Here is a 17,072-nt window from a genome sequence, read left to right as displayed (position 1 = left end):
AGGAAAAGCAGTGATGCTCTGTAATAAACGGTTGCTTTACGGACAACTACCCCAGCAGGATGAGCAGCAATGTCTCTGTAAAAAAAAAACCAAAAAAAAAACCACTGCCTTTCGGGCCAATATCCCAACAAGAACTGCAGCTTTGTCTTGGTGGAAAAAAGGTTTTCATATAAAAAAGCTGCAGTGTCTTGGTAAAAAAACAACCGCTTTTAGGACCACTAGCCTGCTAAGAAAAGCCGCAACGTCTCGCCAAAAAAGGATGAGCAGTGATGTCTCGGTAAAAAACAACCGCTTTTCAGGCCACTTTTCCAGCAGGAAAAGCAGCAATGCTCTGTAATACACAGCAACTTTTCAGGCCACTATTCTAGCAGGAAACACAGCGGTGTCTTGGTAAAAGAACGTTTTTCATACCTTAAAAAAAGTGGTGAGATCTTGATAAAACACAACTACTTTTCGAACCACGATCCCAGCAGGAGCAACAGTAATGTCTCAGTAAAAAACAGCTGCTTTTCAGGCCACTTTTCTGGCAGGAAATGCTGCAATGCTCTGTAATAAACAGCTGCTTTTTGGGCCACTATCCCAACAGGTACTGCAGCGATGTCTTGGTAAAAAAAACATTTTTCATGCCTTAAGAAAAGAGATGATGTCTTGGTAAGCTGCTAAAGTCTCTGTAAAAACAACCACTTATTAGGACACTATTCCTGCCAGAAAACAGTGACAAACAACAGCTTTTCATGCCCAGAAAAAGGAAGCTATGTCCCGGGAACTAACAACTACTTTTTGTGTCTAAAAAGCTGCTGAAAAAGTGAAGGGACAGTGTGCTACAAAACATTTGGTCGCTCAAAAGCAACTAAAAACAGGGATGACTCACTGAATCACAACCAGTTTAGTTGTTTTTTGGTCTTGAACAATGACCTGCAGTGGTCTGCAGCTTGGCAGGCACCTTGCCCACCCTCAAACTTTCAAAAATGTAGTTTCAAAGTGATTTTTGATTAACTTTTAAATTGCATACTGTCCATGCGTACAGCAAAGCAAAGGCCACATTTTATATTTATTGAAACACTTAAAGCTTGAATGTTGTGATGCTAATAAAAGTGCTCCTTCACACCTGCTGCCTCTGATGCTCAGTTTTGTCATTTAGCTTGTTTATCAGCATCACAACAGCTAATAGGTGACAAACAACCCAAAGCATGCAACAGGACACCTAACAGCATAATGAGTTTCACATATTTTTGCTTATTTGAAATGCTAATCTTGTTGTGCTCATTAATAGTTTGAAATTACATCAGGAGGATAATTTGGGTGACCTTGGGGTTGTCATGACAGTTTCCTCGGTGTGACAAAAGTCAAAAATGTCTGTCTCACAGTGGATGAGCTTGACAGCTGAATTGTGCATGATCACCATGAAATATACTTAATCATTGCGCTTATTGCAGTAAATGTAATTAGTTGTCCACAAGTCTAATTAATTGTTCATGTTCTGCCATTTCCAGCGTGTACCCTCCTGCTGTCCGCAGCACAGCCTCAGATTATTCAGGAAAGTTACTCCAAATAAGTGCGGCGCAGTCGTGAATACAGAAAAGGCATCTTCTGCTGTCGCCGCTGTTTGCTTGTGTAGATTTGTTAGATGACACACATCTGATGCAGAGCCATATCTGCCGCGACCTCTCCGCGCGCACACGCACGCAGGTGGCCTTCGGGCGCGCGTGCATGTGCAGAGCAGAACAACACGACACTGACGTCAGATACGAGTGTCAGTCGCTTTGTCAGGTCATGTCCATCTGCTTATAAGTGAGGACTCTACCGGGGCATCAGTCACACATCCACCCGGGGCAGAGGACATACCGGTGCGCGGCGCTCATCCAGAACCACCAGCAGCAGCGATGCCTCACTCCTTGTTCCCCCTGTGCGTCCTGGGACTCCTCACGCTCTCATCCGCCTGTTACATCCAGAACTGCCCAAGAGGAGGGAAGCGAGCGCTGCCGGAGACTGGGATCAGACAGGTGAGGACCATCATTTTTCTGAGACATCATCTTTGACTTTCCTAGATTATTTCTATTATCATAGCCCTAGCTTTCCTGTTTTTCCTTCCCTATTATTTATGTCTTGGATTGTAAATTTCCAAAGCTGCCTTTGAGTTTAAAAACTTAATATCTTTGTAAAATAATTCTTAAAAATAATCAGGGAAATTGCAAGTATAAAATCTGGGAAACTTTTTTTTAGATCAAATTGGTATAAATGGTTTATTGGTTTGACATCTAATAAGAACAATCCCAGCCATTTTGCTCACTAAAATCTTATAAGGACCATGATAAAAGGCAATTATGATAGCAATAACAACTTAAAGTTGTGGTTTGTGTAAGATGGCAGCAATTTTTTCTCACTATTTTTCTTTGTTCAGGAGCATAATGTCAGATAAACATGTTTTAAAATGTGTGTGTGTGACAAACTTGTGTCTTGTAGCTTATAGGGAAACAATTTTGTATTCATTTTTATTTCTAGTGTAAAGGCAAGTTAATAAATACATGAGAAATATACACACTGAAGTGAGATTAATTGCAACAGAAAATCATGCAACCATTTTCCAGTATTTAAAAATCAGCTTTTTGGCTTATATCAAGCCCATTACCAGAGTGAAAGCTCTTGCAGTTTCACCAGAAGAGTGTGCAATGCCAAAATAAAACAGCAATGTCCCATCAATAATTCACTGGATTTATTGCCGTTAAGGAGGAGGACATTCAAAAAGGTCAACTATCATGGGCATCTGTCAGAATACATCAGCCACTGAAACTCTTTGCACACAAAGGTTCATTTCTGAACTTAAATTGCAATTAAACATGAAGAGAGGAGCAAACACACATTGGTTTTGAATCTGAAAGAAAGAAATACAAAATTAGAACTTCAGTGTCCATGTTAATAAGGATAGATAATACTCTAAGTTTAAAGTAATTATGTACAGGATAAACTAAAGAGAAGGAAACTGCCTACCAGCAATGCCGCCCCGTGTGATGAAGAAAGAATGAGTGAAATGGTGCTCAGGGTTTAAATAGATGTGAGCGGGTGAAAGATACCAATCAGTGCTGAGAAATGGGGAGGAGAGGAAGTGAGGAAATAAAGGAAGTTAGGAATCTTTACCGCAATAGCACCTGATTAATGCTCCAATATATCCCATTCTCCTTCAGTGCATGTCTTGTGGCCCCGGAGACAGGGGTCGCTGCTTCGGCCCCAGTATCTGCTGCGGGGAGGGCCTCGGCTGCCTGCTGGGCTCCCCTGAAACAGCTCACTGTGTGGAGGAGAACTACCTGCTCACGCCCTGCCAGGCAGGAGGGAGACCCTGTGGCTCTGAGGGAGGACGCTGCGCTGCTTCAGGACTCTGCTGTAACTCAGGTACAGTCTGATGCTTGTCATGTTCAGACACCTTAATAAGACTAATATGATTTGGAAAACTTTGAATAAAATCCTCTCCTCCTCCTCAGAGAGCTGCATGGTGGACCCTGACTGCCTGGGGGACACCGAGGCCTCGGATCCGGCTCACGGCTCTGCAGGGAGCTCACCTGCAGAACTGCTGATGCGCCTGCTGCACGTAGCCACCAGAGGACAGACTGAGTACTGATACTGATCTCTGCAGAGGCTTCTCAGGGCCCGGAGGTGCAGCAGAATGAAGATTAGCCCTGTTGTTAAAATGCCAAGTCAAACTTTGTTCTCTCTTAACCCCTACTGCTGTGATATCTCTGTGTAGACGGTCACAGAAAGAGAACCATCTCTAACTTAAGTAATTGGCTTTTGTCATCCAGATCCTGGGGGAGAGAAATCATGATACTGGTAATGAAAAGTAGATGTTTGTTCTAACCTTAGAAATGTATATACTAATGCACATACTGTAAACAAAATTGTATTCTATATGAGGGGATGTGACACCTTAGAGCTCCATTTCAAACAAGTGAATCATAGCAGAAAACACTGTAAATAAATCAGAGATCAGAGATTACAGACATCCATGTACAACAGCCGAATGACAATGCAGTTCTCGTGTAGTAGAGATATAATTGTATATTGACAATCGGAGAAACAATACAGAATGTATCACTGCCAAAAAAAACTTGCTGCTGTCTGTGTTCATTACTCCCACGCTCCAGGTAATTACACCTGTGAGATGAATCACTGACAAAACTTGCATGTTTTCTGTGTGTATGCATGTGTGTGTGTTTGAAAAAACAGCTTATAATAATGGGTGCATCCAGTTACAGGAAATTAAAATGAATCTTGACACTGATATGAGGGCCAAGAGGCGACAACAGAGGCTGGACTTTTTAAAGAAGAGTCTAAGGTAGATGAAAAGATGGTTGGTTAAAATCATTTGCATCTGTGGTTGAATCTATAACACAAACTGGCAGTGTTGATCAGTGCCGTACCTTTCATTCATCTCCTTCAAGACACACAGCTCTCTCTGCTGTGTATCAACATGTCAAGTTTGCGTAAATGAAAGAAACTCGTCTCTAATTGTTGTATTCCTTTGTGTGTGATGATTGAGAGTCGATGTTTCTGCCAGGACTGGAGTGACGGCAGTTTGTCTGTAGTGTTCTCCAGATCAGGCTGGAACAGGAAGCGGGGGCCTCCCATACTTTGACATTTACCAGTTTTGACTGATCCAACACCTGTGTGGCGTCTCAGGAAAACTGGAAATTTCTCATAAGTCTGACTGGTGTGTTTATTTTTAACGTTACAAGCCTTCAGTGCACGCATTGCCCCTGGCCAATGTTACATGAGTAATGCAAACTGTAAATGAATATTACTTCACATGATCCAATGGTGTTTTAAAACAGATTATGTGTAGGGTTTCGTTTCATTCACCATTTTGGAGCCCAGCAGGACTTTCTGCTTGATTTCCTGATCGTTTACAGTGGAAATGACCTTTAATAATTTATGCAAAATGCAGAGTTACTTATCAGACATTTTGAAAATGAAACAAAAAAGAGAAAATGACGTCAATATTTGATTGATTGACACAAAATTTTGTACAGAAATTCATGGTTCCAGAGGATGTATCTAGACTTTTCTTTAGTGCCACCAAGATGATGTGGTTTTAAGGTAAATGCTTCAACAACTACTGGCTGGATTGTCTTAAAATTTGGGCCACGTATTCCTGCCCTCTTAAGGATGCATTGTACCAACTTTAACTTCATCTAGTGCCAACATCAAGGCCAAATTTTAATACGTCCAATACTTTGGTTTATGATTTACCTTTAATATCCTCACAAAGAAAAAAACAATGGGTAATTTTTCTTAGCTTAGTTTCTTTTTTCCTAGAGGCTATAATAACAAAAATGAATGTTTATTTCTTAACAGACACCATAGTTTTTTAAATACAGGCCTCAACCAACCAAATGGTTGGGATGGTTATGGTAATAGAGAAAGAAAAAAATCTAAATTACAAACTTTAAACTGTTATAATGCTTGTGATATGCTAGTATACCAACATATATCAATATCTTACGTTGGAATTAGTAGTATTTTTAGTACTAGTATCCATTCATTCATTCATTTTCGGTAACCACTTATCCTGTTATGGGTTGCGGGGTGCTGGAGCCTATCCCAGCTGACAATGGGCGAGAGGCAGGGTACACTCTGGACAGGTTGACTATCACGGGGCAGTATTATTTCCACATATTTTTTCTAGATATTTACCATTACAGTGCTTTTTAAACACCCCAGAAATGTTGAAAAATCATACTGATATTTTTTTGATATTTTTTAATATCCGTAAAAAATGTGAATTTATAATCTTAGCCTCACTACCTTTACTGTAAAATGACAAATGAACTGTTTGGTTGGGCATGTTGTTAAAAAAGTATTCGACCTTTGTTTGACTTTTATTTTTTGTATTAACTTACATGAATCTGTTCAGTTAGACCTCTGAGACTAACATGTGGAAAAGATATGCCTACCTTTGAAAATCCATACCACACAGAACCGTCATGTCTGGAATGACTTTTTCTGTTACACACATAAAGTCCTATGTTTGTCATTTTAAAGGGGACCTTTGTATGACACAGTGCTCTACTGTTGAACACTTCCAGTTACCATTTGGATTGTTTAATTTGGTCGTTTCCTTTTACTTTCATTTACTCCTGTAAAGGCAGCCTTTTAAAAGACACAGTGGCATCTAGTAGATTTTTTTTATAGCATAACATGCCTAAACCAAATGGTAGAGATGGCTCAGTCAGGTCAGTACAGAGCTCTGTAAATTCGCTTTTAGCTTTTTCGCCCCACATAAATGCACAAGTTGCAAGAGGTATTTAAATTGGACAGGCATGTGTCGGTAGATCATTTTAAGTGTGTGCTAGATGATATGGTTGTTTTACAGTGTTGCTGCTGTGGTTAATTGACAGACATGATTTTCTACATATTACTGTTTTTATTGTTGTTTTTGCTTTTGTTGTTATGTGTCCGTCCTTTATGGCAGACTCCATTCTTAATTATTTAACTTTTTCGTCTTTTTACAGTTTTATAATTGCTGTTTATAATTCTTGATAGATTCTTGATATTCTGCTACTTTACTACTTTTTCGCAATTGCTTTTATATATTTGTATCCTTTTAGCCCATTGAATGTGAACTCAGGGCACTGCTGTAAAAGAGCTTATTCCCCTGAATAAACAATGGTTAATGAGGTTAAGTTCAGTTCAACATATTTTTCATTAAGTTATAGTGACTTAAAATGCGCTCTACCAAATGGCTGAGCGGGATGTGGTGGGAATGTCATCAGCTACTTTGTGTTTAGCATTATGCCCAAAGCACGGCTGTGTATCATCATAGACTGTTATAAATGTGCAGAGATGATCAACAGATGGCTCCTCTGTAGACCTAAGAGAAGAAAACAGTCTTTTTTGTTATCAGTTTGGGTTTTCTAGAGGTGTTTTTATATACACTGAGCTACTAAACAGACATTTCTGTCTTTGCTGCTTTGTTTTCGCTCATAATCACACATTCTGTACATTGTTTTACCCTCTTTTCTGAAGAGTGCGGAACAAATCTTAGAAAAACATGTGTAAAATGATTATTTCCTGTGATTTTGTTATGGTAAATGAACCTGCACTTGTCTGACCATTCAAAGCACTCTTTACACTATGAGTCACATTCACCCATTCACGCACTGATGGCCGAGGCTACCATACAAGGTGCCACCTGCTCAGTTTTTAATACACTCACAGCCACCAGGAGCAATTTGTGGTTCCGTATCTTGCTCAAGGATACTTCGACGGCTGGGGATCGAACAATGGCACGACCTCTGACCTCTACCTCTGAGCCACAGCTGCTTGTTATCAGCCTTGAATCTGGACTAGCTGAAGCTTCACGTTACGATCCCATTGTGTTTTCCAGGCGATATAAACAATTTCCCCCCGGGGATTAATAAAGTATTCTGAATAAAGTATTCTGAATCTGATACGTCCCGGTTCTAGTCATCTGCAGCATCTGTTTTAAAGAAAATATTCAGGTGAAGATTAAAAGACAAAAAACCCCTTTCATTAAAAGGTGTCGAAACTTATATTACTCAATGACAGATTTGGCATTTACAATGAGTCTGTTGATGAAAAGACTTGTTTCTTTTCAGATGAGATCATGCATGTACATGTACTGAAAATAGAACAAGAGCAGCCTTTCATTTATGTTAGGTATGCCTTAGATAGGGCGTTTAGGTGGATTTAGGTGAATTTTATGGGACTGGTGAGAGGTTTTAAGCAAAAATAGATGAATGATAAATGAAAAGAAACTTTATTTATTTAGCACAATTCATGTATATAATGCAACACAAATTGCTTAACATTAAAGTACATAATCATGACATTTATAATAAAACACTAAAAAAGGAAAATAAAAAAACAGCATGATAAAACAAGACAAAACAAAAATCACATAAAAATGATTTAGAGCCCCAAAGTCCTTGAGGCAGACTATTCCAGCGTTTCGGGGCGTGGAGAAATAGGGAAAGCAAGCTGTGGGTAAGGCAGCCAATGCAGTCAAACCAGATCACAGTGGCTTCTTTTAAAGACGAAAACAGATCCTCCAGATTTGAAAGTTTAAAAAAAAAACATGTCAGCCAGCACTACATCAAGATTAAACTGACTGTGACAAGAGAAAACAAAACTGTTGTGATTTGAAGGCTTTGTATGGGATCAGGTTTTTATTGTTGCATGCAAACCAAATATCATACGAACACGGTGTTCTTTTGTTGGTTTAAACTGCTTACACACCAGCAACTTTTCCCAAGCACTCAAGTAGCCAGTCTGTCAATGTTGCTACCAGAAAAATTCCCCTGGGGAGCTCTTTATTTTTTTCCTGCAGTAATTATATTGTGTGGTTTGCACGCTCAGATAAATTGCACAAAATGTGGCAGAGATTGGCAAGCCACACCCGAGCACACAGCGAATGTGACAGCTGCAGCGTCTGCAGTATCAGGTCAGCATAATATCTTGTCATCCTTGTCAGCATGGATTTATTAACGGGGATTTGTATTTATCAATACATGCAATCTTTTGGCTTTTGGACTTTGATGCCAAATGTCAGAATTCATTTGCCCTCATTTATAACTTACATTTTTAGCTCTTCCCTCCATAAAGAGGTCAAAGGTCAGGGCCATCTACAGAGAGAGTCTTGCTCATGGACTTCGAAGCAAAGCACGTTTGCTGATTCAGGTGCCTCTGTTTGAAGTCTTGTTCCCATCATCATCTCTCCAAACCGCTGCCCAAATGCTTATTAAAATAATTATTTTTTTCAACATCAAAACATTACAGAGCACCGCACTAATCACACATGCTAATCTGCCCCAAGACCGTATATAATTCAATATATCTTTCCTTCCTTTTCTACGCCGATGTTTGACCACGCTGCTTAAAGACCTTTGCCACTTAATCTTTGTTAAGTTTCCATTTGACCTCAATTGCTTAAACTATATCCTCTCTTTCGTGACTCTGGGTGTGGCATTTGCCAAAGTTTAATTCCACATCTGTCAATCACATATAATCCTGTTTAAAAAGTGGTTTTTAAACTTGTTGGGGCCCGTCCGAGTCAAGCATACCTTTACCACACACTCATCCAGCAGCAGCAGTTTGAACAAAAGGTTCAAAACGAAAGTTTGTTGTTGCATAAAGACTTTAAAGTTGCTGCCTTTGAATTACTTAAGCGTCACCATTTTATTGCCTTCAGGTTTTGCAACATGTGGCATTCAGAGAGATGCTTGACGGTTCCAGCACATGTTCACACACTTGCGTCTGTCTGTGGGAGGGTGGGTGCACAGGTGTGATCAGAGGCAGTATTTAAAGAGCAAGGACAGATTTTCTTCCCATCACTCTCTCTGTCATCATGGAGCTGAAAGTTGCATTTGTGGTTGTCTGTCTGTTTGCTTTGGCCATCACCTTTACGGAAGGTAAGGACTCCACTATCATAGCAAATACTCCTGTTAAAACCAAGAAATGTATGGGATCAGTTTTTTTCTGAGGATGAGTTATTTACCAGCTCTTAATAAGTCTGAGATGTTAATTTATATCGGTAGGGGCAGGTGTGTGTTAACCAGCTTCATATTTTTGTCTTACCTATTACCTAATCTAATAATGGATATTAATCCCACGTTGCAGCCGGCATCCCAAAATGCTGCATCACAACAAAGAGGGACATCCCTGTCCGCGTGCTGCAGAAGGTCCAGAGGTGGACCATGCAGCAAAGCAGCGGCGCCTGTGACATCTCTGCACTGTTGTAAGTTGTAAACATCAACAATAAGCTCAATGATCACAGTGAGTTTGTATTTACAAAATGCTTTGTAATTCCTTTTTGCATACTTTCCTTTTCTTGTGTGTCCACAGGCTGTACGTAAGGGACATGAGGAAGCCCATATGTGCTCATCCCAAAGTGAAGAGAATCCTGATTTCGCTGCGGTCGAGGGTGAAACGAAACAAGCAGAAAGCAGTTTACTGAGACAGTTGGTGTTTCAAGAGCTTGTGTCATACAGGAACCCCTTATGGTTGTGTTTCTTTAATGGTTGTGATCATTCAGAGGTACTTGGACCTTCCATTTTATGCTACTTCTACTTCTACCTCTACTTCCACTGCTGTTACTTTACAGATTAAGATTAAACGCACAAAACATGTGATCAGTTTATAAAATATGGTGCATTGTTATAGATTAAACCACCTAACAGTGTGTTGTATGTAAAGCTCCACTTCAACTGTCTGCAACATTTAAGTGCCGTTTACACGTCATTGCATCGATTATGATAATTAGCCAGGATTAACAGGGGCCATTCTGCATTATGACTTTTACTTTAATACTTTCTGTGTATTTTGTTGCTAATACGTCTGTACTTTACTACAAGTAAAACTTTTGTGGTCAGAATTTTACAGAGTATTTTTATACTGTGTTAAATAATGTGAATACTACTTCCACCACTGCATATCTACAGTCATTGTAAAAGAAAAAAGAAATCTCTGTAAAATGTGATCAAATAAAATTTTATTTTTCGTTTATATTATTTGTATTTGTGTCTTTATATGTACTAGTGATGTCTAGTCACATTCAGAACAAAGTCAGAAACCAGCAACCAGAGGGAGGCTGACAACTGCCAGTCACTGCTGATAAAATAGTAGGATCAGTCATCTGGGTCAGCATCAGAGGACACTCATTAATGTCATGCTAATACTGTATTTAATTTATATTTTTCAAAATACATTCTCACATCTACTGAGTGTTTGTTCTTTGTCATACCTTATTTGTACAAGAAGAGAAATGAGCAGATGGAAACTAAATACATTGAGGGCTCTATAAATACGTAGCTTTAGCTCTTTACAGAAATTAAAGTAAAATGGACTTAACCTTCCCTGTTCGGTCTTGTCCTCTGAGGATGGAAACCATGACCCTGCTCCCTCCCCTGTCAGGACAAATCCCACAGAGACAAGCTGCCACATAAAGGCTGTAAAACCCTCACCGAGCTCAAAGCTCCGCTGAGCTAATTTATTTGATTTTTTTGGCTTCATTCCAAAGCGAGTGGCAAAGAGGTGAAAGAACACAACTTCATTTAGTCTTGTTATTGTCACTGTACTTTTGGTTTCTTTTTTTAAATTGGGTCATTTTTTTAATGTTTTTTATTTAAGTATGATACTTAAATGTATTTAAAGTTGACATCTTTTACAGAGCACAAACATTCACTCAGTTTTTCAACTTAGTTTGGGTTTGACCTTTCGGCCTTTTTAAGATTTTTGTAAAGATCCCATCCAACATTCTTCATTTAAAGGGGCAAGATTTTACTCTTACTAAGATTTATTAGATTACATTACCTTTACTTAAATAAAGTATTCAATGTTGTGCATGGGCGGATAATGAGACAGTGGGCCTCTGGGAACAGACATGCAAAAGGCTCCACCACCTCTCCTCCAAAGGAGTGAGACACACAGACTTTATAGTTGTTTAGCCTCTTTTTTTGCATCTCTTCATCGTTACAAAGGTTGGTTGGTTTTGTTTCGCTTTGTAGTTTTTTTGTGTTGGTTGTTTTGCCCCTTTTTGTAGTCATTTTAAGTCTCTTTGTAATTGCTTTCTGTCTCTACAAAGTCATTTGTGCCTCTTTGTGGTCATTTTGTGTCTCTTTGTAGTTGCTTTCCATCTTTGTGAAGTCATTTGTGTCTCTTTGTGGTCATTTTGAGTCTCTTTGTGGTCATTTTGAGTCTCTTTGTAGTTGCTTTCCATCTTTGTGAAGTCATTTGTGTCTCTTTGTGGTCATTTTGTGTGTCTTTGTAATTGCTTTCCATCTCTATGAAGTCATTTGTGCCTCTGTGTGGTCAATCTGTGTCTCTTTGTAGTTGCTTTCCATCTTTGTGAAGTCATTTGTGTCTCTTTGTGGTCATTTTGAGTCTATTAGTAGTTGCTTTCCATCCCTGTGAAGTCATTTGTGCCTCTTTGTGGTCATTTTGAGTCTCTTAGTAGTTGCTTTCCGTCTCCACAAAGTCATTTGTGCCTCTTTGTGGTCATTTTGAGTCTCTTAGTAGTTCCTTTCCATCCCTGTGAAGTCATTTGTGTCTCTCTGTGGTCATTTTGAGTCTCTTTGTAGTTCCTTTCCATCCCTGTGAAATCAGTTGTGTCTCTTTGTGGTCATTTTGAGTCTCTTTGTAGTTTCTTTCCGTCTCTACGAAGTCATTTGTGCCTCTTTGTGGTCATTTTGAGTCTCTTAGTAGTTGCTTTCCGTCTCCACGAAGTCATTTGTGCCTCTTTGTGGTCATTTTGAGTCTCTTAGTAGTTCCTTTCCATCCCTGTGAAGTCATTTGTGCCTCTTTGTGGTCATTTTGAGTCTCTTAGTAGTTCCTTTCCATCCCTGTGAAATCAGTTGTGTCTCTTTGTGGTCATTTTGAGTCTCTTTGTAGTTTCTTTCCGTCTCTACGAAGTCATTTGTACCTCTTTGTGGTCATTTTGAGTCTCTTAGTAGTTCCTTTCCATCCCTGTGAAGTCATTTGTGTCTCTTTGTGGTCATTTTGAGTCTCTTTGTAGTTCCTTTCCATCCCTGTGAAATCAGTTGTGTCTCTTTGTGGTCATTTTGAGTCTCTTTGTAGTTTCTTTCCATCTCTACGAAGTCATTTGTGCCTCTTTGTGGTCATTTTGAGTCTCTTAGTAGTTGCTTTCCGTCTCTACGAAGTCATTTGTGTCTCTTTGTGGTCATTTTGAGTCTCTTAGTAGTTGCTTTCCATCTCTACCAAGTCATTTGTGCCTCTCTGTGGTCATTTTGAGTCTCTTTGTAGTTTCTTTCCATCTCTGCGACGTCATTTGTGCCTCTTTGTGGTCATTTAGAGTCTCTTTGTAGCTACTTTTCATTTCTATGAAGTCATTTGTGCCTCTTTGCGGTCATTTTGCATCTCTTTGTAGTTTTTTTCCATCTCTGTGACGTCATTTGTGCCTCTTTGTGGTCATTTTGAGTCTCTTTGTGTTCATTTTTTGTCTCTTTGTGATTGTTTTGCCCCTTTTTGTAGTCTCTGTGAGTCTCTTTGCAGCTTTTCCATCTCCTTGTAGTTGTGTCCTGTTGCTTGGTGGTCATTTGAGTCTCTTCCTGGTCGGCATGTGTCAATTTGAGTGAAATTTTGCAGCCTGTGCCTCATAGGCCCTTTCAGTAACCCTTCCATGATGTTGTGAGGATTGAATCTCCAGTACTTTTTGACATTTTTTTTTTACAAACTGTACTTAATTTGGTTCACGTAAATCCCTGTTGTGAGTCCTACTCCGACCACAGTTATACAGTACGTCTATTATGTAGTAATTCTGGACTTATCAGAATCAGAAAGTGTCAAAGTAAAAGTCAGTATACATTGCTGACATGACAAAATAAACTTAAGGTAAACCATAATCCTGCAGTTTACTACTCCACTCACAGTCACCAACATCAAGCTATTAATCAGGCTTAGACCCAAGTCCTCAGGCTGTTTTGATGGTGAGTAATTCATCCCTTCCAAACGGTAGGAAAACACCTAAAGCTAATTACAGTAATCTCTCTTTTGAGTCACTCAGACTCGTACACAAGCAGTGATATTTTTTCAGAGCAGGTTCCTCCAGTACAGGTAGTCAAAAGCCTTTAATGTGCAGAGATTTTAACCTCTTATTACACTGTTTACCAAAGAGCTCTTATCTTTTACCACACCTAAACCACACAAGTTTAATTTCCTTTATCAGAAACCTGAGGTCTGTTGTTGAAAAGTCAGTCAGGATCTGTGACATCAGCAACAGTGTAAGAAAAGATACAAAGAAAACAAACATGACAGTGTCAGATGGGGCCACAGCAAAAGTTACCGTAACACACAAAAACATGTCCCAGCTGTGCAGTGCTGAACTCCTGCCGACAGCTTAATCTGCTGTCATTAGTCTCCAGGCAGTGAAGCAGTCAGAGCAGTTTGGCTGTAGCTCATCTCGCCTCAGAGGGCAATATGTTGAAACGCTTATCAAAGACGGATCTTTTTGTTGATAGAACAAAACAAATTAATCATAATTTACAATTTTAATGAGGAGTAAAAAACAAGAAGAAAAATAGATCGCTCTAAGCATGCAGGATGTGTGTAATAGAGCAGACTTGCATAAACAAACTGCTGAGGTTAAAACTGAGGGAGACAGTTGTGCTTGTGATTATCTGCCACTCTGTCAAGTAACAATGTTTTCTTTCACACTGTAGACCTCACAAGTCTGGTGCAACAGCACCCTCTAGTGGAGACACTGATAGCAAGTAGAGCTTTAAACTGGTGTGCAAAGTAATGTAATGTACAACCCCAGTCATTTACAGAGGTGGGACAGAGTCATTGTTCTGTAAGTTCCCAGTTAATCTTAAATCTTTGTACTCAAGGCCCAAGTCATAAACTTTGAGTTTCAAGTCCTAGACAAGTCATAATGTGCTCTTCACCAATTGTAAAGCCATTTTAACAACAAAGTAATAACATATTTAATTTACAACAAAGCATGCATGCTTTTTAAAATTTGTACTTATCTGTTAAAACAAGTTTGTTGAAAAGTTATTTAGCTGTTGAGCTAATGTTGGCTAAGCATTAGCTCACTAACTATGTTAATATTAGCCTTGACGTTTTGTTCTTTGTGCCACTTCGAAAGTCAAATGAAGTTGGAAGTTGTCTGTAATTTTAGACCTGCATGTTTTGCTTACTGCAGTTAGTTTTTTGTTGCCCGCCATGTAGTGTTTGTACTAAACGAAAAGATCTTTGATGTAATTTTTTCCAACTGATGCTTAATAACTTAATGTCACGGTCCTCTCCTGCAACTTGATTGGTTGCTGGTGGATTTGGGGAATTAAGTGTCTTTTAAATAGCATTTAATAATTTTAAATCTTTGGGCTTAGGGGAAGGTGTCAAGTACTCTCAAGTCAAAAGGCTCAAGTCCAAGTGAAGTCACGAGTCTGTGCAGTTTAAGTCCAAGTTGAGTTGCAAGTCTTCTTTGATTTTGTCAAGTCTAAAGTCATCAAATGTGTGACTGGAGTCTGACTCAAGTCAAAGTCATGTGTCATACCTCTGGTGATTTACACTGACATTTTCCTCTGAACTCCCTGCAGATTCCAGGTTTTTCTGAAGAAGAATGTGTTGAAACACAGTGGCAGATGTTTGTCTGGTTGTTGGCACAGCGATCATGTTACTCCACATGCTCCTGCAAAGTAGCACCACATTTTGCATACAGTACTTCCTCTTTACACGGTTTCACTCAGGAAACAGGCTCCGAACTTTCACATCATCCTGCTTCCTGTGGTCAATCCTTTCTTTACTGATAACTGTTATGAACCATGACTCTATGAATGCCTCCTAAAAGATTAATAATAATCAGCACATATTTGCAAAGTGGCTGCCATATATAAGATGTTTGACTTTCAGCATTTGTCTCAACATGTCTCAGTGTATCTTTTTTCCCAGACAGCTGTATTGACAACAGCATATTGAAAACTCTGGTCAGACTGCTGACTCCTGCAGACTACATTCAAATGAGGCAGTCTGCCTTCCAAACAGCAGATTTATGGGTGCAGCGTACTGTAGCAGAAAGTGTTACAGACAGTGATTTGCTTACTTGCCTGCTGGAGCCTGATGACGACTTTTAGTCTTGACAACGTTTAACTTGGCTGAACTATCAGACAACACTTCAGGCTTAGACTGAGGAACAAATGTGCTGCTGGCGGTAAATGAATAAAATGTCTCCTCAAGCACTGTTCGTAATACTAAACATACCATAATGTGTCAGTTAGACATTCAGTCTCTGTCTTTACTGTGGTTATTTTACTTATCTTTGTAGATTTATAAAATGTAGACTGCGTGTATGATGTGTGTGCTAAACATGCAAACCCTAAAAAACTTCACCACAATCAGCGACTGTGTGATACACATCTATGCTTCTTAGATTTGTTGTTTTATAGGGTAGTATGTCTCATCACTGTGGTACATGTACAACCTATATTAACTTTTCAAAGGCCCAGTGTGAAGGATTTAGGATTTATCTGGCAGTGAGGTTGCATTATTCAAACTTCTCCGGTATGTCAAGTGTGTAGGAAAATATGGTGGCTGACTCAAAAATACAAATGACCAGAGCATAGCGTGTAAAAATAATGGACATAGCTAGTGTGACATCAGCCGTTGGTTTTTAAAGCCTTGAGTTCAGCAGCTGTCGCCATCTTTGTTTGTTGGAGCCAGAAGTGCTTTAGAGTGAAGAGTGGATCTGACTAAGAAGCCAAGGAACCTATTTGCAGACAGCCTGTCACTCAGAGCAGCCTGCCCTTAATTATGTGTAACTTTAAACATTAATAAAATGTAAATGGGTGAGTTTTATAAAAATTCACCTCCTGTCAGTGGAGCGGACACTACAAATCACACTTTAATCCATCATATCTTTGTTGTTTCAACTTTGACTGAAAAATCCTCCCACCAGATTAAAAAAACACAATGTGATGCTCACTCACTTTTTTTGTCTAAATATGCGTGCTTGTCTTCCTTGTTATTGGTCTCCAAACAGATCATGTCTCTGTCCAGCAGAGGCTGAGATACAGCTTTTATATATTCCTTAGTTGGCTTCGTTTCGTAGCCCCAGAGGTTGCTGCTTGATCTAGAGCCAGTGTTTGGCTTGTCCGTTCTGGGCTACTGTAGAACAACATGGCGAAAACTGTAGTTGAGGACCCTCTCCATATCTAGATATAAACGGCTCATTCTAAGGTAACGAAAACACAACAATTGGTATTTACAGGTGTTGTTTATTAAATAGCGATGATGTGAAGGTGATGAAGGAGACTCCGCTGACACCGTCTTGCTTGTATACAGAAAAGGTTTATTACAAAGAGTACAGCATCAAATCAAGCACCTAGGATTGCCTGAGAGAGAGTTCGAAGCCAATATGAACTGCTCTGAATAACAGCCCCAACTACCCTGCTTATATAGGTTGGTTGTTTTTGTGAAATGTGAGACAAAGTAAAACAGATGACAGAGAGACACCCTAGTTGGACTTCACCAATCCTTGACCTGGGCCATAAATACCCTCTTGACCCAAGCCATATATACCTTCTTGACCCTGGGCCCCTAACTAG

General features: G+C 39.5%; 2 protein-coding genes across 2 annotated transcripts; both read left to right on the top strand.

Moving 5' to 3' along the window:
- The first annotated feature begins 1,738 nt into the window (after nucleotides 1–1,738).
- Nucleotides 1,739–4,091, top strand: avp (arginine vasopressin). The gene is made up of 3 exons (XM_050051078.1): nucleotides 1,739–2,003; nucleotides 3,183–3,387; nucleotides 3,477–4,091. Exons 1-3 carry the CDS (start codon nucleotides 1,884–1,886, stop codon nucleotides 3,611–3,613), a joined length of 462 nt encoding a protein of 153 aa, XP_049907035.1. The 5' UTR covers nucleotides 1,739–1,883; the 3' UTR covers nucleotides 3,614–4,091.
- Nucleotides 4,092–9,292: 5,201 nt separating this feature from the next.
- Nucleotides 9,293–10,486, top strand: ccl27a (chemokine (C-C motif) ligand 27a). Its single transcript, XM_050051352.1, has 3 exons — nucleotides 9,293–9,422; nucleotides 9,631–9,748; nucleotides 9,856–10,486. Exons 1-3 carry the CDS (start codon nucleotides 9,359–9,361, stop codon nucleotides 9,965–9,967), a joined length of 294 nt encoding a protein of 97 aa, XP_049907309.1. The 5' UTR covers nucleotides 9,293–9,358; the 3' UTR covers nucleotides 9,968–10,486.
- Nucleotides 10,487–17,072: the final 6,586 nt, after the last annotated feature.

Source organism: Epinephelus moara, chromosome 8, assembly GCF_006386435.1.
Source record: "Epinephelus moara isolate mb chromosome 8, YSFRI_EMoa_1.0, whole genome shotgun sequence".
In the NCBI taxonomy this organism is placed as follows: Eukaryota; Metazoa; Chordata; class Actinopteri; order Perciformes; family Serranidae; genus Epinephelus; species Epinephelus moara.
This window is presented reverse-complemented; position numbering and strand designations above follow the sequence as displayed.

Excerpts from the sequence above, each read along its gene's own strand:
- avp (XM_050051078.1), top strand. The coding sequence starts at position 1,884 with ATGCCTCACTCCTTGTTCCCCCTGTGCGTCCTGGGACTCCTCACGCTC. Across the intron at positions 2,004-3,182 it reads CGGAGACTGGGATCAGACAG|TGCATGTCTTGTGGCCCCGG; the intron begins GTGAGGACCATC and ends ATTCTCCTTCAG. Across the intron at positions 3,388-3,476 it reads AGGACTCTGCTGTAACTCAG|AGAGCTGCATGGTGGACCCT; the intron begins GTACAGTCTGAT and ends CCTCCTCCTCAG.
- ccl27a (XM_050051352.1), top strand. The coding sequence starts at position 9,359 with ATGGAGCTGAAAGTTGCATTTGTGGTTGTCTGTCTGTTTGCTTTGGCC. Across the intron at positions 9,423-9,630 it reads GGCCATCACCTTTACGGAAG|CCGGCATCCCAAAATGCTGC; the intron begins GTAAGGACTCCA and ends CCCACGTTGCAG. Across the intron at positions 9,749-9,855 it reads TGTGACATCTCTGCACTGTT|GCTGTACGTAAGGGACATGA; the intron begins GTAAGTTGTAAA and ends GTGTGTCCACAG.